Below are 25,781 nucleotides of genomic sequence, written 5' to 3'. Positions count from 1 at the left end.
AACTAGCCTGAGGCTTTCAGGGCACCGGCATGTCTGCACCTTCTCCTTGCCAATTATACTCTCTAAGTATGTGCCTCTCCACTAGTGTACTAGTAGTTCAAGTAAGAAGGACCTGTAGTCAGGATCATGAAAGACTTGACAACTAGTACTAAAAATAAGAGATTTTAGAATTTAATATTCCAAAGGGCAAAAGAGATGTTTATAACCAAGAATAACTTCTGCAAAACTGAGTATGTCTATTCCTATAATCATGTCATTTTTAATGTTTTCGCTATCAATATGACTATTTGTTTTTAATTTTCCTAATATTCAACCAGTCCCACATTTCTGGTATGAATGCAACCTGGTCATAGTGTATTAAGTTTTGAATAAGTGTTGTGGCCTCTTTGCTAATATTTTATTTAATAATTTGTATGAATATTCTCTGGGGATATTTCTTTCTCTGGTTTGTCTCTCTTTAGTTGAAGTATCAAGACCGTACTTATATCATAAAAAGATATAGTAGGATCTTTCTTTTTTCTATTTTCATAAACATTTTATATAATACTGTAATTGATTTTTCTTTAAATGTTTTATAGAATTCACTTGTAAATTTACCCAGGTTTGTTTGCATTTTTCCCTTCGGCAGATCATATATGGCTTAAATTCAATTTCTTTTTCTGGGATTAAGCTATTTAAAATCTTTATTGCTTGTTCTGTTTATCTTTAAAATTTTATATGTTTGTAAATATTAATCATTTAAGTTGTTGGCTTTATTGAGAAATATGTATACTCCTTCTATTTCCATTCAATAATCACTAGACATGTAATATAACTAATTTTTCTAAAATTCTTTTCAGGTCCTTAACTTCTTTTTCTTAATTGGTTGAGATCCTTAGCTATTTTAGATTTTTTTCTGTTTCTTTAACTTGTCTAACGTTTCTTTAAAGTATGTGGTTGCTATGCCATTTGTTGTATATTATATATTGATATTAATTAATTATCTATTATACCTTTAAGTATAGCATAACTTCACCATTTATCTCTTTTAATTGAGCCTGTTTTTGCTGTTGCTTTTTCTCAGATCATGATGTCCACCCCTGCTTTTTTGAGTTTAGCTGAAGCAAAGTAACTTTTGCTTTAACCTCTTCTTTTAACTCTGTGAACTTTATGTTTCAGTGTATTTCATGTAAAAGACCTATTTTTGGATTCTGCTTTCTTATCCTTTCCACAATTGTTTTTCATTTGATAGGCAAGGTCATCCCATTTCCATTCACAGTTATGATCATTAAATGTGTATTTCCTTCCATTTTAAGAGATAGGAAATTGTTTGTTACTTATGTAGCAGTCATTCTTGAATTAGGTGTCTGTGTGTACTCAGATCACTAATTTAAGCAGAACAAAGGGAAAAATGAATACCAATAAGAAACAACAGTAAGAATGGGAAAAAGATATGATATTCAGTTACAACTGCATATGATGAAGTTATTGCCACTCAAAATTCAGAAATGAATGAAGGAGAAAATACCAAAACTGATAATGACAATTTTATTTGGAAACTTAATTAATATAAGTCAATTGTCATAACAAGGAGACCAAAGAGTTCCCAAATAACTTCAGTCAGTAAATACTCTGTCTACTTCCAAGCAGAGAGCTATGATTGTCAAGAGAAATGCTTGTTTAGAAAATAAACTTGTTTGTAAAATCTTATAGACAAGTATTACCCCATAATTCCAAGACAGGTTGAAGGAAAAACAAAGGAAAGCTTGACTCAACTCAGCATAATTATCCCGAGGGCATTTAAAGATTAAAATGGGAGGATAAACAACAGATGGAAAAATTGATTTATTTCTGGCTTAGTTTCTAGATTCTTGGTCTCCTTGTAGCAATTGATTTACTTCAGTTTAATTTCCTTTTTAAATTGTAGGAAGGAGGAAAAGGAAATCTGTGAATGATGTCTGTACTTTTGTCCACTTGTCATTTTCTCTGTCAGCTGCTTTAAGTAGGTTAGTTTGGATTTGCCTTAATCACATGACATATCTTATCATTTTTACTGTTTCCTCTAATTTGGTATTGATTTTTATCTTTCCTGTAACATATACAGATTGCCAAGTAAGAAATTTTTCCTGCATTTGTAATTAATCATTTCCTGCCAGTTAAAGTATGATCACTTTCAATTTTTGGCTTCTTCTGTATTTTTTGCCTCTTGACTTTTTCCTTTAAAAAAGCATTCATGACATATAGTCATTTGGCTTTAGCACTGCTTGTCTTCTACTTCCCTAATTTCTTTTACTCAGATGATATTTTCCAATCTGTTTTTCATATCTTCCACCTTTGCATTGAAATGATTAAATGTTAATCTATTTATTGATTGAATTTAAAGGGTTTTATTGAGTTCTCTTTAGAATTTCTTTACCTCTTTTTTTTATACACATGTTGGCACAGAAGCTGAAATTATTTTAATTGTGGTCCTTTTGCAAATGTATACCATTAGTATTGCAATATTATGTGACCAAGTATGTCTTGTAATAGTGTGTAATATTTGTGTGGGGGAAGGAGGGGAGGGAGATTTGATCAGGAAACCCTTGATCAGTTGGTTTCCCCTACTTAGCTGATAAAAACACAGAAGATAGGTAGGTAAGGCAAAAAAGTATTAAGGTCTTAAATGAGGTATAAAGAAGAGTTTATACTCCATTAACTCTCTATGAGGTATGAAGAAGCTCTCTTTTCAGAATGGATGGAATTAGAAGGTGATAGGGTACAGGATCAGGGAGCCCCCTTGAATTCTCCTTGAATCTTCCCACTTGGTGAGGCATTTGCCTGGGGCCATAAGCCTTTCATTATGGCTAGACCCAATCTCTAGGTTACGCTTTTTTTCTAATTTTAATTTTATTATTTATTTATTTAATATTTTTAGTTTTCAGCACTGATTTTCACAAGAGTTTGAATTACAAATTTTCTCCCCATTTCTACCCTCCTCCCCACTCCAAGATGGCATATATTCTGGTTGCCCTGTTCCCTAGTCAGCCCTCCCTTCTTTCACCCCACTCCCCCATCCCCTTTTCCCTTACTTTCTTGCAGGGCAAGATAGATTTCTATGCTGCATTTCCTGTATATCTTACTTCCTAGTTGCGTGCAAAAACTTTTTTTTTTAAATATCTGTTTTTAAAACTTTGAGTTCCAAATTTCTCTCCCCTCTTCCCTCCCGACCTACCCTTCCTAAGAAGGCAAGCAATTCAACATAGGCCACATGTGTATCATTATGCAAAACCCTTCCACAATACTCATGTTGTGAAAGACTAACTGTATTTCACTCCTTTCTATCCTATCCCCCTTTATTCAATTTTCTCCCTTGACCCTGTCCCTTTTCAAAAGTGTTCATTTTTGATTACCTCCTCCCCTCCCTTCTATCATCCCCCCTTTTTTATCTCCTTCCTCCTTCTTTCCTGTGGGGTGAGATACCCAATTGAGTGTGTATGATATTTCCTCCTCAGGTCAATTCCGATGAGAGCAAGATTCACTCATTCCCCCTCACCTGCCCCCTCTTCCCTTCCTACAGAACTGCTTTTTCTTGACACTTTTATGTGAAATAATTTACCCCATTCTATCTCTCCCTTTCTCCCTCTCTCAATATATTCCTCTCTCATCCCTTAATTTGATTTTATTTTTTTTAGATATCATCCCTTCATATTCAACTCATCCTGTGCCCTCTGTCTATATGTACATATATATGTATATTCCCTTCAGCTACCCTAATACTGAGGTCTCATGAATCATACACATCATCTTTCCATGTAGGAATGTAAACAAAACAGTTCAACTTTAGTATGTCCCTTATGATTTCTCTTTCTTGTTTACCTTTTCATGCTTCTCTTGATTCTTGTGTTTGAAAGTCAAATTTTCTATTCAGCTCTGGTCTTTTCACTGAGAAAGCTTGAAAGTCCTCTATTTTATTGAAAGTCCATATTTTGCCTTGGAACATGATACTCAGTTTTGCTGAGTAGGTGATTCTTGGTTTTAATCCTAGCTCCTTTGACCTCTGGAATATCATAATCCAAGCCCTTCGATCTCTTAATGTAGAAGCTGCTAAATCTTGTGTTTCCACAATACTCAAATTGTTTCTTTCTGGCTGCTTGCAGTATTTCCTCCTTGATCTGGGAGCTCTGGAATTTGGTGACAATATTCCTAGGAGTTTTCTTTTTGGGATATTTTTGAGGAGGCAATCTGTGGATTCTTTCAATTTCTGTTTTACCCTCTGGCTCTAGAATATCAGGGCAGTTCTCCTTGATAATTTCTTGAAAGATGATATCTAGGCTCTTTTTTTGATCATGGCTTTCAGGTAGTCCAATAATTTTTAAATTATCTCTCCTGGGTCCATTTTCCAGGTCAGTAGTTTTTCCAATGAGATATTTCACATTGTTTTCCATTTTTTCATTCCTTTGGTTCTGTTTTATAATATCTTGATTTCTCATAAAGTCACTAGCTTCTACTTGCTCCAGTCTAATTTTTAAGGTAGTATTTTCTTCCATGGCCTTTTGGACCTCCTTTTCCATTTGGCTAATTCTGCCTTTCAAGGCATTCTTCTCCTTATTGGCTTTTTGGAGCTCTTTTGCCATTTGGGTTAGTCTATTTTTTAAGGTGTTATTTTTTTCAGTATTTTTTGGATCTTCTTTAGCTAGTCCTTGACTTGTTTTTCATGGTTTTCTTGCATCACTCTCATGTCTCATCCCAATTTTTCCTCTACTTCTCTAACTTGCTTTTCCAAATCCTTTTTGAGCTCTTCCATGGCCTGAGACCAGTTCATGTTTTTCTTGGAGGCTTTTGATGTAGGCTCTTTGACTTTGTTGACTTCTTCTGGCTGTATGTTTTGGTCTTCTTTGTCACCAAAGAAAGATTCCAAAGTCTGAGTCTGAATCTGAGTCCATTTTCACTGCCTGGCCGTGTTCCCAGCCAACTTACTTGACCCTTGAGTTTTTCAGTGGGGTATGACTGCTTGTAGAGTATGGAGTACTTTGTCCCAAGCTTGAGGGGCTACGCTGTTGTTTTCAGAGCTATTTCTACACAGCGAGCTCTGCCACAGCAGCACTCCTCCTCCCCCAAGAACCGCCAACCAGGACCTGACTCAGATCTAAGCTGGCTCTGCACTCCTGCTCAGATCTGCCACTTAATTCCTCCCACCAGTTGGGCCTGGGGCCAGAAGCAACTGCAGCTGTAGTTCTGTAGCTGCATCACCTCCGCTGCCCCCGGGGCAGTGGCCAAACCGAGAACCCCTTTCACTCTCTCCCAGCAGCTTTTCCCACTAATCTTCTTAGTTGTCTTTGGTGTTTGTGGGTTGAGAAGTCTGGTAACTGCCACAGCTCACTGATTCAGGGCGCTAAGGCCTATTGCAACCAGCTCCTGGTCTGGTTAGTTCAGACGAGGCTCAAGCTGGGCTCTGCTTTGCTCTACTCCGCTCCCAGCTCCGTGTGATAGACCTTACCCAGCGACCATCCACGCTGTCCTGGACTGGAGCCCTGCTTCCCTCTGCTATTTTGTGGGTTCTGCAGTTCTAGAATTTGTTCAGAGACATTTTTATAGGTGTTTGGAGGGACCTGGATGGGAACTCACATAAATCCCTGCTTTCCAGCCGCCATCTTGGCTCCACCCCCTCTAGGTTACTCTTAACCTAACCTAGCCCTCCATTGTCTGGCTAGTGTCTGCCCTTGATCCTATCAAAGTGTCAATGCCCAAATCTATTACCCTTAAACTAGCCTAGCCCTACATTGTCTGTTATCTCCAGGTAGCCTTCAGCTACTTCCCACCCTTAATCTCATTCTCTTGGTTCCTGGAGTCTTGCCCCAGTTCCATCAAGCTCCTCCTTAGACTCCTCCTCAAGACCCTTCCTAAAAGCCTCCTCCCATCACCCCAGGACCACCCTAGATCCCACACACAATCTTTCTGTATATAAGTTTCATCTTGCCTCCTTGAGGATGCTCAGATTCAATCTACCTCAGATTGAATCTGGCCTGCTTGTGAAAACGAGCATTACAAATGGTGAGATTTCTTAAGACTCAACCCAATATGACAAATCTTTAATAAACTCTATTTTTCTCTTTGACTGAGAAGGCTTGAGTCGAATTCATTCGAGCAGGAACCCAGTGTGTTGGTATTTTGGGGTCTCGAGCACCCCTGAAGACATATGATTTCCTGACTTCAGCAAAGGTAGTTGACCATAGATCAACTATGCCCTTGACTTCCCTTCAAAAAAGTAACACATAGTCCGTAGCACTCAGTTGAACCAAAAGACATCTCTCTGCAGTGTGACCTTTGATAGCAAAGAAGACCAGGTATGGAAGAAGAACCCATGGAATATAATTCCCTATCTCTTATGGAGGTAGGCTGGAATTTCTTTTTCTCCTCTCTTTCTGCCCCCTCCCCCCCTTATAGACTATGTCATCTTACAGCTGAGCTACTCAGCCAGTAAAAGATGCCATACCCAATGGAGAGCAGACCCAGAGAGCTGAGGCAGGAAATAGATTTGCAGATGTGACTTCTGTGAGTCAAGGAGAAAGAAAGCCATTTCTGGCCATCATGAAGAGGAACCATCCAAAGAGACCAATGAGGTGGCCTATATAAGAGCTATGAACTAAGGTAAGCTGAAACCAGAGATGGAAAGATTAAACATTGACATCATGAGTGTCAGTGAACTCAAATGGACAAGAATGGGTGAATTTAATTCAAGTGATCATTACGTATACTACTGTAGGCAAGAATCCCTGGGAAAAGCAGTATTGGGATATAATTTTAAAAATGACAGAATGATATTTCTTTGAATCCAAGGCAAACCATTCAACATTACAGCATATAAGTCTGTTGTTGTGTTTGTCCTTCATTTTCAAAGAGGACCATGACATCAGGGAAATGATGGCATGACTTGCAGTTGACTTGGATTTGAGTGAGGGAGAGCTGTGCAAGGTCACCAGCCTCACTTTATCCTCCAGAGTCATCTGGATCCAGTGACCTGATATTTAACAGGATGACTGGAGATGACCCAGGATGCAATGGGAGACACTGGTTCTTTTAGGCTCTGGCCTTTTCATGTACTCATTTAGAGTGAGGTAGCACCCATTCAATGAATAGGCCTCTTTAAGGAGGGATGGCTCCTTTAATTAGAAAATAAAAAATCAAGGTGGGAGGGGAAGACCCTCAGGGTTTCTGTTCCAAAGAGAAACAGTTACTGTTGACATTCAGTGTAAGCCAGGAGGGCCCAAAATAAAGGCCTTAAGTGGTGCTTTGGCAGGGACCTATTCCCGGAAGGAAGGAAGGAATCTAGCCCATAAACCAGCCAGTAAACCCCAAGTTAAGTGAGCAGCTTCTGCCAAAGAGGCCAAAGTTGACTTGGAATACAAAATGAAGCAAGGCAGAGACTAAGAGAGTTTTGTCAAGATAACTTGCTGGTCATGGCAAACACTCTTTTTCAACAATATAAAAGGTGACTCTACACATGGACATCACCACATAGTCAATATCGAAATCAGATTGATTATGTACTTTGCAGCTAAAGCTGGAGAAGCTCTGTGTGGTTGGGCTCAGATCATCAGCTTCTTATTGCAAAATTCAGACTTCAGTTGAAGAAAGTAGGGAAAGCCATCAGACTATATATGTTATGACCTAAACAACATCCCTTAGGAATATGAAGTGGAAGTGATGAATAGATTTAAGGGCTATGATCTGGTAGATGGAGGGCCTGATGAACTCTAGACAGAGGTTCACAATATTGTATTGGAGACAGCAATAAAAAAAACCATTCCAAAGGAAAAAAAGAGCAAGGAAGCAAAATGGATCTCTGTTGAGACTTTACAAATAGTTGAAGAAAGAAGGAAAGTGAAGGGAAAGAAGAAAGGGAGAGATATACCCAACTGAATGCAGAATTCCAGAGAATAGCTTGGAGAGATAAGTAGGTTTTCTTAAATGAACAATGCAAAGCAATAGAAGAAAACAATATAATGGCAATGACAAGAGATCTCTTCAAGAAAATTTGAGATGTCAAGGAATGTTTGATGCAAAAATGGGTATGATAAAAGACAATAATGGTGAGGACCTAAGAGAAGTAGAAGCGATGAAGAAGAGGTGGCAAGAATACACAGAAGAACTATACAAGAAAGATCTTAATGCCACCAATAACCATGATGGTGTGGTTCCTGATCTAGAACCAGACATCTTAGAGAAAGTCAAGTGGACCTTAGGAAGTGTTGCTAACAATAAGACTAGTGGAGGTGATGGAATTCCAGCTGAGCAATTTAGAATCTTAAAAGATGCTGCTGTTAAAGTGCCGCACTTGAATATGCCAGGAAAATTTGGAAAACTTAACAGTGGCCACTGGATTGGGAAATATCAATTTATGTCTCAATTCTAAAGAAGGGCAATGCCAAAGAATGTTCAAATTACCAAACAATTACACTCATTTTACACACCAGCAAGGTTATGCTTAAGATTCTGCAAGCTAGGCTTCAGCACTGTATGAACTGAGAATTAGCAGAAGAGCAGGCTGGTTTTTGAAGAGGCAGAGGATCTAGAGATCAAAATGCCAACATTCACTAAATTATGGAGAAAACAAGGAAGTCTCAGAAAAACATCGGCTTCTTCACTGACTGCACTGAAGCCTCGGACTGTGTGGATCACAGCAAAATGTGACAAATCCTCAAAGATATGGGAGTACCAGATAATCTTAACTTCTCCTAAGGAACCTGTACGTGGTCTAAGAAACAACAGAACTGAACATCGAACAACTGATTGGTTTAAGATTGAGAAAGGAGTATGATAAGACTGTATATTGTTACTTTATTTAACTTATATGCAGAGTACATAATATGAAATGCCAGGCTGGACAAATCGAAAGCCAGAATTAAGGCTGCTGGGAGAAATATCAACAATCTCAGGTATGCAGATGCTACCACTCTGATGGTGGAAAATGAAGAAGAATTAAGAAGCCTCTTGAGGAGGGTGAAGGAGGAGAGTGTGAAAGCTGGCTTGAAGCTTAACATGAAACAAAGCAAAGCAAAACAAAGATCTTAACAACTTGTCCCATCACTTCCTGGCAGTTAGAGAGAAGAAACGGAAGCAACGTCAGATTTTATATTCTTGGGGTCAAAGATCACCGCAGACAGTGACTACAACCATGAAATAAAAAGGTGCTTGCTCTTTGGAAGGAATATACTAAAAAGTAGAACCATCACCTTGCTGACCAAGTGCCATATAGTCAAGGGTTTTTCTGGTAGCAATGTATGGCTGTGAGAGTTGGGCTTTAAGAAAAGCTGGGTGCTGCAGAATCGACACTTTCAAATATTGGTGCTGGAGAAGACTTTTGAGAGTCCCTTGGACAGCAAGGAGATCGAATCAGTCAATACTTGAAGAAATTAAATCAGATTGTTCACTGGAAGGATAAATACTGAAGCTGAAGCTTAAATACTTCAGCCACATACTGAGAAGACAGGACTCATTGGAAAGGACCTTGATGTTGGGAGATATTGAAGACAAAAGGAGAAGGGGACGGGAGACGATGAGATGGATAGATAGTGTCATGGAAGCAACAAACATGAGCTTGGACAGACTTCAGGAGATTAGTGGAGGATAGAAGAACCTGGCTTGCTATGGTCCATGGGGTCACGAAGAGTTGGACATGACTGAATAACAACAATACTTACATAGTTTGACTAAGAATGGGAGGGGGTACTAGGGGAATCAGTGTTTATCAGATGGCTACTATGTGCCAGGCATTGTGCTAAGTGCTTTATTATTTTATTTGATCCTCACAACAAACCTTGGAGGTAGAATGGAAACAATAATTTAAAGAGTTGCGGTACTTTTTAAAAAAATAATATAACTCATTCATTATGATGAGAATGGAAACATATTTACTTTTAGTCATGAAATCCTTTTTGTGAATAAACTCTCTATGATTGATAATGACAAATTTTTTTTCACACTCTTCTGAAAATTTTGAGTTGATCAATAGGGTGTAATCCCATATATTAATTCTCATGAGAACATCAGAAAAATAGCGCTGGCTATTTTTTCCTTCTCTTACTGTAACTACAAGGGAGAGAGCTAGCAGAGTCCCAAACAAAAAGACAGAAAGAGAGAGAGAGACAGAGAAAGAGAGAAAAGAGAAAGAAGAGATACTGAGAGAGGGACAGGAGAGGGAGAAGGAAGGGGAGGAGAGAGGTGGGGGAGGAAGGAGGGAGAAAGGGGGGGAAGAGATGAGGGGAGAGAGGGGCTTTTGTTCTCTCCTTTTATAGGCTATTGAGTGAGAGGCTCTTCCTCAATCAGTTGCCAGTCAGGCAGTCTACCATCCCTGTAACTTTGAGCCAAACACACATGACCATCTCCACAGGACCAGGCAAACTCAGCTCCAAGGGAGGTGCCCATATCAGTGTAACAGGGGACAGGCCAGTGGGAACCTAGCACTTAGGAGCATGCACACACATCATGCTTTGCCTAAACCCCTCACCTCTCCCTCCCCCTTACAACTTTGGAGCATGTGGGGATTCAGTGGCTCTTTCCTTTCTTCTTACTGTATGGGTCTTTTAACTGGTTGCTGAGTTAGAAATGGGTGTATATATAAGATATACTTATTAGTCAAATCAATCTATTTTCCTCCCTGGCTGTGTTTGAGTGAGGAGTATGAACTGCTGTGGGCCTCCAGGTGGGAAAGTTGGTATAGGAGATTGCATCATACATAGCACCCTGGACTCCCACTGAGCTCTTCTGCTTTATACAAGTAAACACTTAGGGCAATTCACTTCATGCGCTGGTGCTTGTGTCCTCCTCCTGTGACAGGACTTAGATAGTCACAGAGCTTGCTCAGGAAAGCTTAAAAAAATGTCTATAAGTGTTACTTAATTCAGAGCTTTACTAGAATACCAAGCTAAGATGCTGTTCTATAGAAATGCTTTATTTAATTCCTAATAATTCATCATTTAAAGAAGAGCAGAAATACATAGCAATGATAGCATTAGATTTTTCTATCCGTGTTAGTAAAATACTTCATATAATGCTTTTTTTAGCTGAGTAGAAATGACTTCTCTACGCAGAGTTTGTGAATATAGGTCTCACAAATGTGACAAAAAAATATGACAAAGGCCACAAAAAATATTTTTTATCCAAAAAAGAATCTTCTCTTTCAATAGTTTCCTTCTAAAAGATCTATGCTAGAGAGATTTGAATTAATGTGTGAACACATTTTGAAGCTGCAGTCGAGTGTGTCTCCGTCCCTTTTTTTCTTTAATTTTCTTCTGTGTTTTAATTTTTTGGAGGGATGGTGGGATGCTTGCTTTAGGTATCTTGTCAGCATTGATGTGGTTGACATCAGCCTGCAGAGGATTTGGTCGATGTCATAAATGGACTGATTTTGTTGATCACCATCTGAGGAAAAATTATCTTCTGGCTAAAAGGAAGAAACGACCAATAGCATAAAACATTTTTCTTTCTGGACACCAAACCTAACCTGTTTGTGAATATATAAACCCAAATTCTAATGATATGTTCCCTCCATAGTTTTCTGTTTTCTAGCCAAAATGTCATTCTGAAGGGGATGTAGAAGTGAAGGCATGCTGTTCTTTGCACTCTTCAACCCGCCTCTACCCCAAAGGAGATCAGCTTGATTGCCATCATCAGGTTCTTACTCAGTTGTAGGGAGCTATGCTAGGAGACTGAATACAGTATAGCTTAACCAGGAAATAGGAAGAATTAGTCATTCAATCCTTGCCATTCCTTTCTCTGAACTTGGCCACATCACGTTGTCATCTCTAGTGGGCTAGTGTTCAGCTGACTTCACAGGTGCTGAAACTCTGCCATGCTGGATGACTTGCTATCTCTTGTAAGTGTCCAGAGTTTCTCCACGTTCATGCCTTTGCTCATGACTATAATGCTCTCCTCTCTATCCCCATGTATTAAAATAGTGTCTGTTTTCCAAGGCTCAGTTCAAATTGTGTCTCTTGAAGCCTTTGCTGATTATACCAACCAGAAATAATCCTTCTGTTCTTGTATTGCTTTTATTATTTTATATCATATTCTGCATTATGACTACTTTATAATTATTTAATATTTATGCATATGTGGCTTTCCCTCTTGAGAGACCAGAGTTGATAAGGTCAAGGATCATGTATATACAATTATGTACGTAGCACAGTAGTTTGCATGTAGTAGGTGTCTGATAAATTGAATAAATCAATGAGAACTTCTCTTAAGTGGCAACTAGGTGACTAGAGCGCTAGACCTGGAGTCAGGAAAACCCGAGTTCAGAAGTGGCCTCGGAAAATTCACAGCCACGTGACCCTGGGCAATTCCCTTAAAGGCCATCTGCCCCAGTGTCTTCATCTGTCAACTGAGGTGCGCCCACCTCCCAGGGTTGCTGCGAGGATAAAAGCTTTGCAAACCTTCAAGCACCATATATGTTAGCTGTTATTACTGTTACTGCACTCGTGAGTTACTAATGTTACATGTCTGTGACTGTGGGATCATAGATACATAGATGAGGAAACCGAGGTGCAGAAAAGGTTAAATGACTAGCGCGTAGCCATGGAGATGGTGCCAGACATGGGATCTGAACCCAGGTTCTTCTTTACTCTACACCCAGCATCCGGCGGTGACTCCACACTGCCCAGTATCAGCTAGGGAGAAGGAAAGCTCAAGAGGTGTATAAATGGTCTCAGTGCCATCTAAATTTCTGCTCCCCATTTACCCCAAATTATAGAATTACAGAATCTCATTGTCAGGGGAGCACTTAGCGAATGTATCCTCCCATCCACACAGGGAAGAGAATTTCCCTATTTATATAGCTCAGAATTGAAGCAGAGGAAATGACAAAAGATCAACAAACAGAATTTATTAAGGCATAGAGCCCTACTCTTGGGCATGTTGGACACATCCAGGGGTGGGAAACATGCTGCCTCGAGGCTACATGTGGCCCTGTAGGTCCTCACATGTGGCCCTTTCGCTGAATCCAAATTTCACAGAACAAATCCCCTTAATAAAAGGATATGTTCTGTAAAACTTGGACTCAGTCAAGGCCACATGTGGCCTTAGGTTCCTCATCCCTGGAACTTGGGTTATGAAAACCCACAGAATTTGAGAAATGAACATGAAGGGGAGACTAACCTAGAAAGGGTAGAATTTGGGTATAGATAGATGTGAATTCTCCTCCACTCCTCAGACCCTTTTTTGGTAATTAAAATAATAACTGGTGAAAGATCAAGACATTCTACATTTTTAAAAATATAGAAAGGCAACATAGTATAATGGAAAGGTCATTGGACATAAGAGACTGGGATGAGGCATTTGGAGGACAAAGTTTGGAAACTGAGTCTCCCCCGACATTCTGTTGAAGAATTCTGCTGCCATAGTGTTTTCTGCAGTTTTTAAGACTTTACTGCAATACATTGAACTTGACTTATTCCAAAGTAAATACCTTCAGTGGAATATTTGGCCCTAAAATCATGTACATTTTACAGAGTAATGTACAATAGGTGATCCTTCCTCCCACAATTACCAGTCCTAGGTGTTGTAAGCCACCCACTTTGTCACCCCCTAGTACTCATTTAGAAACCTGAGTTTTGGTTCTGGCTGTGGCACTTACCAGCTATGGGACCTTAGGCAACTCACTGATTGTTCCTGAAACCCAGTTCCCTCATAGTAAAATAAGAGATTTTGACAAGATAAGTGTTTCCCAATAGCCTGCTGAAATTTTCAGAATTCTCTCCTGTGGACTTTTGTCATCTCAGCTTCAAGTTTGGCAGCTCCCTAAGGCTCAGGGAGCTGGCATCATGACCTTGGTGAGATAGTCTGGAGGGAGGGGAAGAGGAGGTTAGGAGGAAAAAGTCAGAGGGTGAAGGTAGAGGAGAAGGAAGTCAATTTTTTGAGTTAATAAGTTTTGGAAAGTAAGAACCTTTGGTAGTAAATTTTTTTGTTTGTGTCCTAGTTTAAAAAAATTGCCATGATTTCTGCCAGTCAAGTCAATTTAAATAATTTATAAATTAAATATTTTATATTTAGGTATTATTCTGTGCTTCTAAAAGTATGTAGAAAACTGACTTTAGAATCCTAAAGGCCTGACAGAACATGTGATCTCTCAATGCACCAGGACATTCATGAAGACCACAAGATGCACCCCACCAAAGTGACAGTCTACATTGGTAGAAGGAGTTTCTTTATTGGGAGTTCCTTACACTAGTTGTATCAAATCAAATAGAAACACAGGGCCACTAAACCATACATAAGGCTGCCTGCAGCCACGTATTGACTTAGAAAACCACATATAACCTAGAAAGCCACATTGACTTAGAAAACCACATAGAATTATCTATGTTCTATTGTATTTTTATTAATAAAAAAATTTCCCAATTACATTTTAATCTGGCCCAGGCTACACGTGAGAGTATAGGCCTGCTGTTTGACACCTCTGCTTTACACCAATGAAATCACAAGTCCATCCCCCCCATCTGTGCTGCTCCCCATCTCTCCCCACAAAAAGAAAATTAAATATGCTAATATTAGCATTAGGAGACATCTTGAACTGTTATTTTCTCTGAGAAAAAAGTTTGCAGTGCCTGGACCTTTTAGTGAGAGTCAAGACCAGAAGTTACAATGCATCATCTTTTTCAGTACTTTTTTGGGGGGGAGGGGTGGACTTGTGATTTCAGCCATTGCGTATCAATCAGCAAGTGCCCTGCAACCTAGTTATTAGACGCTTTGCTGGAAACAGCAAAATGAAGTAACTTGTCTTTGGTCACACTTCCAGTATGTGTCAGAGACAGGCCTGGAAACCAGGTCTTCTGGGCTCTGGGCCACTCCTCTAGGCACTAAACTTTGCTATCTTATCTCTAAGCAGAATTTCTTAACCTAGGATCTGTGAACTTTTGTTAAATATATTTTTAGAACTATAATTTAATATAATTGGTTTCTTTTGTAATTATCTTGTATATTTAATTTTAAATTTTATACATTTAAAAGCTTATTCCGAGGCTTTACCAGACCACCAAAGGGGTTCATGATACAAAAAAAAAGGTTAAGAACCCCAGCTCTAGTGGAAACTGGTCTGGATTGGCACTCTCTGAGCCTTAGTTACCTCCTCTGTATAATGCAGAAAATAGATTTTTCACTGCTGACCTTATAGGATGTTGTTTGTAAAAACAAAGTATTATGTAATCAGTGTGAGTTGTTAGGAAATGGTACTCTGGTACTGTGACCTCTTTAGTTGAGAAAGCATAGAGTGCTTAATCAGTATTGTTCTTATGAGATAGATGAGGGACAATAGCATATTGCATATAACCCATTGGCAGATGAAAGAAATATGTGTATTTTGGTATCTGAGTTACAGTCCTAAGAGACAAAATTATCCATTGTGTATTCTGTTGGGGTGTGCGTGTGGGTGTGTATTTGTAAAATGTCACCCCTCTTTGCTGAAAAATCTCAGGACACAATACAAGAAAATCAAAGGATAGTACATGGAAAATCTGATGATCTGTCCAGGGGGCTTGTTTTACTTTCCCAAATAATGTCCTCTCTTGGCAAATTATATATAATCAATGTAAGAGCTATTTCCCCCAAATGACGTTGGGGGATTTCCCCAACATAAGGTTGCCTTATAGTCAGGATAACCTTTTTTTAGGACAACATACTACATTCATTTGTGTTCTTGAGGTGTTTGCAGGTATGTATACATACATTATATAACATTTTCATTACAAATTTCCATCACTACTTCACCTTCCTTGCGTGTTTCTTCCATTGGGTCCAAAGATAATGTCCAGATAAAATAGTCAGGATTACAAAGAGAGTTTCCACTAAAATATAAGAGAGCTTGGTACAACTCCAAAAATTGTGGCCCAGCTGGTCCAGAGGATAGGGAAAATAGGAAGATGGAGGCGTAAGCTGCATCAAGTCTACTTCCCCTGGAAAAATCTCCCATCCAACTTTTGCCCAGGTTGTTCTAGCACAGATGCAGAAGCTTTCTTTGACAAAGCAGACAGACCATAGAGGAATGACCAGAGACAGGCCTTGAATGAACATGTTTTTTTTTCCAACTGGGAAAAAAAATATTATGGCAAGTTGACCTTGTTTGTGCTAGAAGCCATGTCAGAGATTGAGTAGAAAAAAGTCCTTAAAATTCACAATGAAATACCTTAGGTCCATTTTAAACAGCATGATATTTCAGTCATAGCATTTTAGATGAGAGCTATAATTTTCTGAGCCAGGGCAGCAGGAACTTGGGGAGCAGTGTGACATCGTCAAATGGACCGATTCGAGGATAGTTCTATGAGGTCATAAAGAACTTCAAAAGTTTCTAAGTTGGCAGTATTAGAACTAGAAGATATAACATAACCTGCCAGCACTGTGGATTTTTTATCTATATGTGTGTGTGTGTCTGTTTATTTGATCTTTGTAAAACCTCTTTTATTCAAAGAAATTAAGGCACATTTCACATAAATCATGAAACTATAAACCTATGCCAACTATTTAAGTAGTAAAGATGGGTAGCATAGCCTAGTATTTCAATTTATAGGTAATAAAGGGGGGTAGTAAGTATAGTGAGACAGCGGAAACAGGCAGAAGGCAAAGGAATCAGGAAGGAGCAAGATTAGCTGTCCCATGGCAGTCCTACATGAGGCAGATTTTGAAAAAACAAAGAGATGGAAAATAAATTTTTTATGATTTTGAAGCTGATATATCCTGTTTTAAAAGGCAGCCAGGTGGTGCAATGCATGCAGCATGGCACCTGGAATCAAGAAGACCAGAGTTCAGATCTGGCCTCAGACATTTACTAGCTGTGGGTCCCTGGACAAGTCACTTAACCCTGTTTGCCTCAGTTTCCTCATCTGTAAAATGAGCTGGAGAAGGAGATGGCAAACCACTCCAGTATCTTTGCCAGGAAAATCTCAGATGGGGTTGTGAAGAGTCAGACATGACTGAAACAACTGTAGAACAATAACAACATATCCTGTTTTACTATTTCATAGAAAACACTGGTATACGTTCCCTCCAAGTATAAACTTCCTTGTAGGGTGATGGTGACTAACAGTAGCCGTAATGTTACATTTTAGTAGGTTATTCTTTGTTAAAAGAAAGGGCAGGTCACTTCAGGTTTTCCCATTTAAAAAATTCTTCATATTTGTCATTATTCTACATTAATATTCTACTATATTCATATAATCTACTCATGCACAGAGATTTTTCAGCCAGTCCCCAATCTTTGGGTCCATGGTTTGTTTTCACCTTTATGCTATCACAAACAGTGCTGCTATGAGTATTTTGGTACATACGGATATCAGTAACTTCCTTTGAGTATAAACCCAATAGTGAGATTGTTGGGACAACGATTATGAATAATTTTTAAACTTTTCTTACTGTCAAATTATTTTCCAGAATAATTGGATCACTTCGCAGTTTTACCAACAGCAAATGAATTCATGTTTTCCTACATCTGCACTAGTTTAGGCATTCTGATGTGTGCAAAATGATACCATTGATAATTTAATTTATATTTCTCTGATCATTAATCATTTCTGATACTTTTAAAAATGATTGTTGGTAATTTTAATTTCTTCTGTTGTGTTCTAGTCATATTCTTTCACCATCTTTTGGGAAATAGCTTATAATCTTTTAATTTGTGTTAATTCTCTATAGATTTTGAACATCAGACATAAAAATCTGACAGATGTTTTGTGTAAAGTTTTTTCCTGGTCTATCCTTTTTTTCCTCTTTCATCTACCTGCATTTATTTTATTTTTGTAAAAGATTTTTTAAAAATATAAAGTTGCCTATTTTGTTTTTTAAAAATACTCTTTATGTCACAGCTAATGAATTTACCTTACTTAATGATGCAATTTTTTCTATTTATTTTATTTATCCATTTTGAATTTCTTGTGTTTAACATATGTGTAATATATTTTAGGATAAGATGCTTAGCTAAGATTATTTTCTGTCAACCCACTATCCACTTTCCTCTAGCAATTCTAGTTGAATAAAAAGTTTTTTTTCTTTCTCCTATACATTGTGTTCTTGGTTTAACTTCCAGATATTTAATACATTTTGTTGTCATTTTAAATATTATTTTTCTTTATATCTCTTCTTCCTGGTTTTTCTTAGCAGTATAGAGAAATAGTCTCAATAATTTTTATTGCCTCTTAAGAGTTTTCTAAGAAAACCATAATATCATCCAGGAATAGAGCTACTTTGGCTCCCTTTTTCCAGTCCTCATTCACTAATTTATTTTTCTCATCTTATTGCCAAAGCTAACATTTCTAGTATCGTGTTAATAAATAATGGATATAGTGGGCATCCTTGCTTCACTACACATTCACTGGGAATGTTTGCAGTGTTTCTCCATCATAGATAATACTATCTCTTGGTTTTATAGAAATTCTTTTGAATATATTAAGGAAAGGTTATTTCATTCCTATACTTAAAAAATTCCTACACTTTTTAGTGTTTAGCATAAATAAGTGCTGTATATTTTTTTTGTTTGGTTTTTTGACAGGGCAGTTGGGGTTGCTGAAGGTCACACAGCTAGTACATGTGTCAGGTGTCTGAGGTCGAATTTGACTTCAGGTCCTCCTGACTCCAGGGCCAGTGCTCTACTCACTGCACCACCTAGCTGCCCCAATAAGTGCTATATTTTAATGAAGGATTTTTCTGTATCTATTGATATAATAATGTTATTTTATAGTGCTTCGAGTGCTCCTACTTTCACATGTTCTCCCTAGTAAAGCAATGCCAGGATCAAGGTGTTCTGTGACTCTTCATTTACTCAAATCTGTGGCTGATGCAACGAGGTGTCTCATTGAATGGAGTGCTGGGTCTGCAGTCAGGACAACCTGAGTGCAAATCCAACCTTAGACACTTACTGTCTGTGTGACCTTGGGCAAGTCATTTAACCTTGGTTTCCCTCAGTTTCCTCACCTGAAAAATGGGGATAATCATAGCACATACCTCCCAGGGGTTGTTGCAAAGATCAAATGAGATAATATTTGTCAAGTGTTTAACAGGTGCTTGGTACTTAGTAGGTGCTATATAAATGCTTATCCCCTTCCTTGATGAACTCTTCTCTGCCCCCTCCCCTCTGCCCCCGAATCTGCTTACTTTTACTAGTCAGAAGGAGTCAGGAGCAAAAGCATTTGATAAAATAACATAATCAGAATAGTCGCAATGGGGTATTCCTCCCACAAACTTGGGACACTCCCACTGATGTATATATGCCATCATTGTCAACAGTGATCATGTGTGAGGAACACAAATGTATGGAGTGCTTGTGGCCAGGGCACATATTACTGACGGATACCAAAAGAGGGAATATGTGTGGCTACAGTTGCCGTGTGGAGGGGCGTATACTTAGGGAATATATGTGTCCAGGGTGCATGTGTGGGAGGGCAGCTTGCATGTTTGACATTATAGGGCTGGTGGTGTCTTACAGTGGTGCACTGCTCCTTGTGGGCCTGCTTCCCAGGGGGTGCTGATGTTTACAGTATCATTTTACCCCTGCTTTCCACTGGTCATTGCATCACATCTCTCTCTGCTGATACTCACTGGGCTTCACCTGGAGTCCTCAGCCATCGCTTAGGAGGAGTGGTTTCTACCACCTCTTTTTTAGTTTGGAACCCAAAAAGAGCTTCAACTCTCCTTCAAAGACAGGGAATTAGGGAGGTACCTCTTACACTCAGTCATTGGACTAGGAAAGAAAACCCAGGTTCTTTTTCTCCTTAGAGAGAGTGAGCTCTCAGTTCCCAGATTCTTAGCCTCTAGAGGCCAGGCTATTTTGGAATATAGAACAGCTAGATAGCCCAGATGCATGTATACTGTCTTCTGAACTCCTTCTTCTTGTGAGAAGGCTCCTATTTCTTGTCCTAATTCTCTATTTGACTTTTAAGTTAGAAGGTCTCCTTTAGAGGTAGCATGGCGTAGTAGATAAGGCACAGGCCTTGGAGTCAGGAAGACCTGTATTTAAATCCCACCTCAGATACTTACTAGATGTGTGACTGGGCAAATCTCTTTAACTGTTCAAATCCTCAGTTTCCTCATCTGTAAAGATTGCAAACCATCTCAGGGAGGGAAGAGGGGAGAGAGGAAGGAGTAGAATTTGGAACTCAAAAAAACAGTGAATGTTAAAAATTGTTCTTGTAAGTAGTTGGGGGAAAATAAAATATTATTTAATAAAAAAAAGAAGTCGAACAACCATTTGTTGTGTAAGTTACAATGGTGATTCCTTTGATGTATGGGTTGGGCTAGATGGCTGCTAAGGTCCCTTCCTACGCTCAACTTCTGTAGGAGACAGAATAAACTTTTTTTTTGTTGGATCAAGTGTTCTTTCTTAAAATGTATATAATAATATATTATGTTTATAATTTTATTTATGATTTTTCCGTTATTTCCTATTTTGAAATATTTGGAGTCAGTAGAGACCTGGCCTTAAATGTTTCCTCCTCCTGAAAATTATTAACAGTGGGATCATGGGCAAATCCCTTACTCTCTCTCATTCTCGGCTTCCCTATCTATGAAAAGGGATAATAAGTCTATAGTGCCCATTTTACAGGGTTGTTATAAAGATCAAATAAGATAATGTGTATCAAGTATTTTGTAGATCTAAAATGCTATCTAAATATTAATTATTATCATTACTATTTGTTGTTGCTGGTTATTAAGTTAATTTTTTTAAAAAAAGAGTAGCTATCTTTGTAGATTATAAGCTTTTCATGATCAAGGACCATGTCTTATATTTACATTTTGGGTTGTAACGCCAACTCCCTAGAATACTGCTGGGCACATGGTAGGTATTCTATGAAATGGTAGCCTTCTTGGGGACAGGCTATATCTCTCATTTTGACCCTGCATTGCTAGGACCTAGCACTTGAGCATAGGAGACAATAAACATTTGAGGCATTGAGCTGAATAAATAAGTGCTTTTTTTTTTTTTTTGGTTTTTTGGCAGGGCAATTGGGGTTAAGTGACTTGCCCAAGGTCACACAGCTAGTACATGTGTCAAGTGTCTGAGGCTGCATTTGAACTCAGGTCCTTCTGACTCCAGGGCCAACGCTCTACTCAACTGTGCCGCCTAGCTGCCCCAACAAGTGTTTTTTGATTGACAAGTCTCTTTGTTGAAATTCCATGAAGAACAACATGGCAAGCAGGGTAGATTTTTGACAGGAAGTTTTTTTTTTAATTGCACTTTTAATTTGTGTTTTTTCAGTTGCTCACCTGGCTCTGAAAAAGTCCATTGCAAAGATCCAGGCAATCATTACAGATCCAGAGAAGGCACCAGGAAAGATGAACAAGGAAGACAAGGTATTTTGCTTAGTTTTTATTCTGAGAACCCCCGTGGTCCTGGATCTCGATGATAGCAGCATGTATCTGGACTATTATACTTTTCATGAATACTTCATGAAAGAACAAATGAATGAATAAAGCATTTATTAAGCAAAGCTCTGCGCTAGTCATGGTGGGGTACAAATTAAACAGGAAGGCAATCCCTGCTTTCAAGGAGCTCACATTCTCTTGGGGAAGTTAATGTATATGGAAAGTTTCAGCCAAAAGTCAGATGGAAAGGTCCTATGGGTGTAGCAGCAAAGCAGATGGTCATACCTCTTCTTCAATGTCATTTCTACTGTTAGAATGATATCACTTTTTACCTCACTTAATCCATGAGATAGTCCTGTGGGGTTGGTAGTGCAAATTACATATTGTTATGCCCATTTAAAAGAAGAGGAAAGCTAATAGACAAAAGAGTAGCTAATTCACATAGTCAATCAACAAACATTTATTAAGCACCTCCTATGTGCCAGGCCCTGTGCTTTAATTAATTATTTTTGCCTTATTGATTAATTTTAAACATTTAATTAGTTAATAGCATTCAGTAAGAGAGCAGGGATTTTGGCAAAGGCCTTCTGAATCCAAATGCACTGTTTTTGACTTCACCACCCCGTCTCCATCTTACGTCTCGACTCTTCTGTTTTGCAGATGGGTTCTGATTCTCAACTGTAATTATTACTGTTATTACATGACAACTTCTGATGAGGTAGAAGCTCACTGAGATCAAAATAGATAATTGTTGAGTAACTTGGAAATGTGCCAGATATCAAGAACAAACCAAACAGATCCTTTCTGGAACAACAGATTTTAATGTTCCTGAGACACATACTCTCATTGCCAAAAATGTGTTTGTGTGTAGGTCTTGAACTCATGAATTTGTCTCCACAATTCTGAGTCTTCCCTTAGAGAGTGTATACTTGTGTGAAAAAGAAGAACCTGAAACAGGCCCCTCTACCCTGAAACAGTCTGATATCACCCCCTTAAAATGGCATGTATCAAGCCTGAGCAAGTGACACACGCTAGAAATGATTGTATTGTATACTGAGGCTTCTCCATGGCTTGGTCAGTAGCCTACAGATAGGAGAATTTTGTGGGTCTGGTTACAGCAGATTCTTTACAATGAATAATTTTAACCAAAAAAAACCCCTTTCTTTGACCCCTCTGTATAATAAACCATGCTTTCTAATGAAAGAACCACATTGTCTGTCATTTGCATTGTAGGATAAGATAGGAAACTAAGGTAAAACTATGTTCTGTACCATTTTTCTCCCAATTACCAAGCAACAATAACTTTTTGTGTGTCCTTACCTCTCCTCATCTCAAACATCAAAACTCTTCCATCATAAAATCCCTTCTTAAAATCACAACTTCCTGTTCTTCCCATCCCTAAAATACTAAGAATTGTTGAATAGAAAAGGATATTGAATAGGGGTGAATTTATCTACACATACCTTTAAATTTTCCCCTTCTATGTTAGCACGGAATAGTTCTTCTTTTCATATGTAATTTTATTACAGAGAGCACTGGTATCTTGTCTGCTGTATTTGCTTTCCAGCTTCAGCATATTGGGCATGTGTTACTTGTTTTTACAGTATTTGTTGATTTGAATTTTCACATGCGAAGGGACGACAAGACTACCCCCTAAGGCCTTGGAGGGTGTCTTTTTCCACTCCTTTATAGGTGGCAAGCTCCCACTGGTTTGCTGTCTTGATTATCTATTTGTCAAACAGACAAGTAGCTTTTAGGAAAGAGTATTTATTGAGATGAAGCAGTAAGAAAAGTTTGTATAAAGCATCCCTCCAGAAGTTTATGATGCACTCTTTCTCCCACAAATATATATAGAATCCAGGGGAAAGTGGGCTCAACTTAGAGAGCATGTATGCCAAAGGAGTAACTTATTTCCTGGAAATCCTCAACATATTGTTTTTTAGATATGGTTTAGTTTTTCTGCTGGTCTCTTTGTAGACCTGAATCTTAATTGAGTCTTTCCTTAGCTCCTGATACAGTCATTGCTCTCAGTTGTTCCAGAGACCCTGCTAGGAGGCCAGTGGGAGGTTCGGAATCCCATAGAACCTCTGAGGTTGGGAAGGTGCTTCTTCTGCCAAGGTGGAGGTGGGGAGAGGAGGAAGGGAAAGAGGGGAGACCAAGGCCAAAGCCCAAAGGTTCTTTCTTTAGGCAGCTCCTTTTGAAGGAGTTTAGATGGAACACTCCTCATTTGCTGCTTGCTGGAACCCACATCTCAGACAGATGCTTTTTTAATGACCTGGGTTCTGAACTGGCCTTTTATTTTCTAGATGATCTGTGAAGCAGGACTAAGTCTCCTTCTGTGTGCTCCAGTACTTCCTAAGACATTTCCCACTTAATTTAATTGTTTTACTGATTGACCAAGACTTGTTCTCACCTTTGTGGGGAATAATATAAGAGTATTTTATCTTTTACTTTGAGTGAGGATTGTGTGACTTCATTGATTTACTCAATGGTTCTTTTTGTATCTCCAAGCTTAGCATAGTGACTGGCAAGATAGTCAGTGCTTAATAAATGTTTGATTCAACTGACTGATTAATCCCATCCCCCATAACAAAATGGGGAAAATGGGCAGCTTGGTGGTGCAGTGGATAGAGCACTGGGCCTGGAATCAGGAAGACTCATCCTCCTGAGTTCAAATCTGGCCTCAGACATTTACTGGCTGTATGACCTTGGGCAAGTCACTTAACCCTGTTTGCCTCAATTTCCTCATCCGTAAAATGAGCTGGAGAAGGAAATGGCAAACCACTCCAGTATGTTTGCCAAGAAAACTCCAAATGGGGTCATAGTGAGTCAGACATGATTGAAAATGACTGAACAACGAAATTCAAAACAAAAGGAGCCTTTTAAATATTTTTTTTTGAAAAAAAAAAGGAGAATCAAAGAAGGTTACTCAAGGTGGATGGGGTGGTGATAATAGGCAAGAGAGAGAAGGCAGGGGTTCAATATTTCATCCTATCATCCTCCACCTATGCAAATATATCTCTATCCCAAGGAGAGACCTCGATACAAATTCCACCCCTTATACGTCTATAAATGACCATGGATAAGTCACTCAACCTCTGAAGTTTTCTCTTCTTTATATAATTTCCCCCTTATCCCTATAAACCATTTCTCTCATCTATCAAAAGAAATAATAGTAGGACTTATGGAATTGTTGTGGGGAATCGAATGAGATAATATAAAGTATTTTGCAAACCTCGAAGCGCTATATAAATGTCAGCTGTCGTTATTGTGGACCCGTAAGTTGGTGTGGGTCACTACCACCTCAAATTATGTGAGGGACTACTGTTTCCCTGGCAACACTATTTGGAGGTTTCCTGGGGTTGTTTACAGTGGGGGCTTGTGTTGTTGACCTTTTAGCAAGTGGAATGAAAAGTCCCCATTTCCTCTTTAGAATTTGCTCATGAGTGCCTGCCGGGCCAAAATGGAGTGGCTTGAGCTCCATGCAGAAACAACTAAAGAAGAGCTTCTTGAACAAAAGCAGCAACTGGAAGATCTTGTGAATCCTATTTTGGTGAAAATGGCCACACCACGTGAGTATTGAACAGGAGAGCTGTTCAGTGGGAAAATGCCGGAAAGGATGAAAACTAAGGGGAAAATATTTTTAAGCTGTCCTGATTTCCTGATGTTTTTTACTACCAACTGTAGTCATAGATGCTCCTTGACCTTATCATTACTAATTGATCCATTAGTTTAAAAGTAGTTGTAGTTCTCTATTATAAATGGTATCAGCTTACTTAGCCTCTTAGATGCCTGCTTTCACTAAGATTAATGTCATTCCACTGACATAATTTCATACTGGATGTCAAATGCTATTTTTTTTAACCATTTACACAACTCATTGATCTGGAAAATCTTAGAATAGTCAGCTAGTTGAGAGTGTTATACACCCACACACACACCCACACCCACACCCACACAAACATGTAACATATATATGTTTAACATATATATTTAACATACATATACATGTTTATATAATGTGTGTTAAAATGGAAATATCACTGGAGTAGGAGTCAGAAGAACTGAATTCTAATCTAGGATCTTTGACTAACTTGCTGTGTGATGTTGGACAAGTCATTTAGCCTTTTTGAGCCTTTGTGTTCTCATATGTAAAGGGAAGACTTTGGATTAAATGACCTATAATGTCCTATTAGTTCTAAAATACTTGGATTCTAATTTGATATGTAATAGGGAATTCTGCTCCTCTTCTTCTGAGTCTTTTGGGGCCCCACCCAACCCAAACACTGTATCTAGTCCCTTACCCCTTCCCTTTTGGAAATCTTTGAAGAAGCAGTTCAAGGTCATTTGCACAACCTGACCCAAATGGCCTAGAGAAAGATAGGAGATGGGGGGAAAATGGAAAGCCAGTAAGTGTGCTTCTCCAAATTTCACAAGACTGAGTTGGAGGGCCTGAAATGAGTGGAAGGCAACACCAT

General features: G+C 38.7%; 1 protein-coding gene across 1 annotated transcript in view; it reads left to right on the top strand.

Annotated features, from left to right (window-relative positions):
- Positions 1-24,902, top strand: part of ANKRD45 (ankyrin repeat domain 45) — a 54,378-nt gene extending 29,476 nt beyond the window's left edge. The window contains exons 4-5 of the mRNA XM_036756057.1: positions 21,197-21,291; positions 24,737-24,902. Coding sequence (XP_036611952.1) covers positions 21,197-21,291; positions 24,737-24,886 — 245 coding nt within the window. The 3' untranslated portion in view covers positions 24,887-24,902. The remainder of the gene's footprint in view (positions 1-21,196; positions 21,292-24,736) is intronic.
- The last annotated feature ends 879 nt before the right edge of the window (positions 24,903-25,781 follow it).

Source organism: Trichosurus vulpecula, chromosome 4 (assembly GCF_011100635.1).
Source record: "Trichosurus vulpecula isolate mTriVul1 chromosome 4, mTriVul1.pri, whole genome shotgun sequence".
Lineage (NCBI taxonomy): Eukaryota > Metazoa > Chordata > Mammalia > Diprotodontia > Phalangeridae > Trichosurus > Trichosurus vulpecula.
The sequence above is the reverse complement of the archived record's forward strand: the minus strand, read 5'-3'. Positions and strand labels throughout refer to the sequence as shown.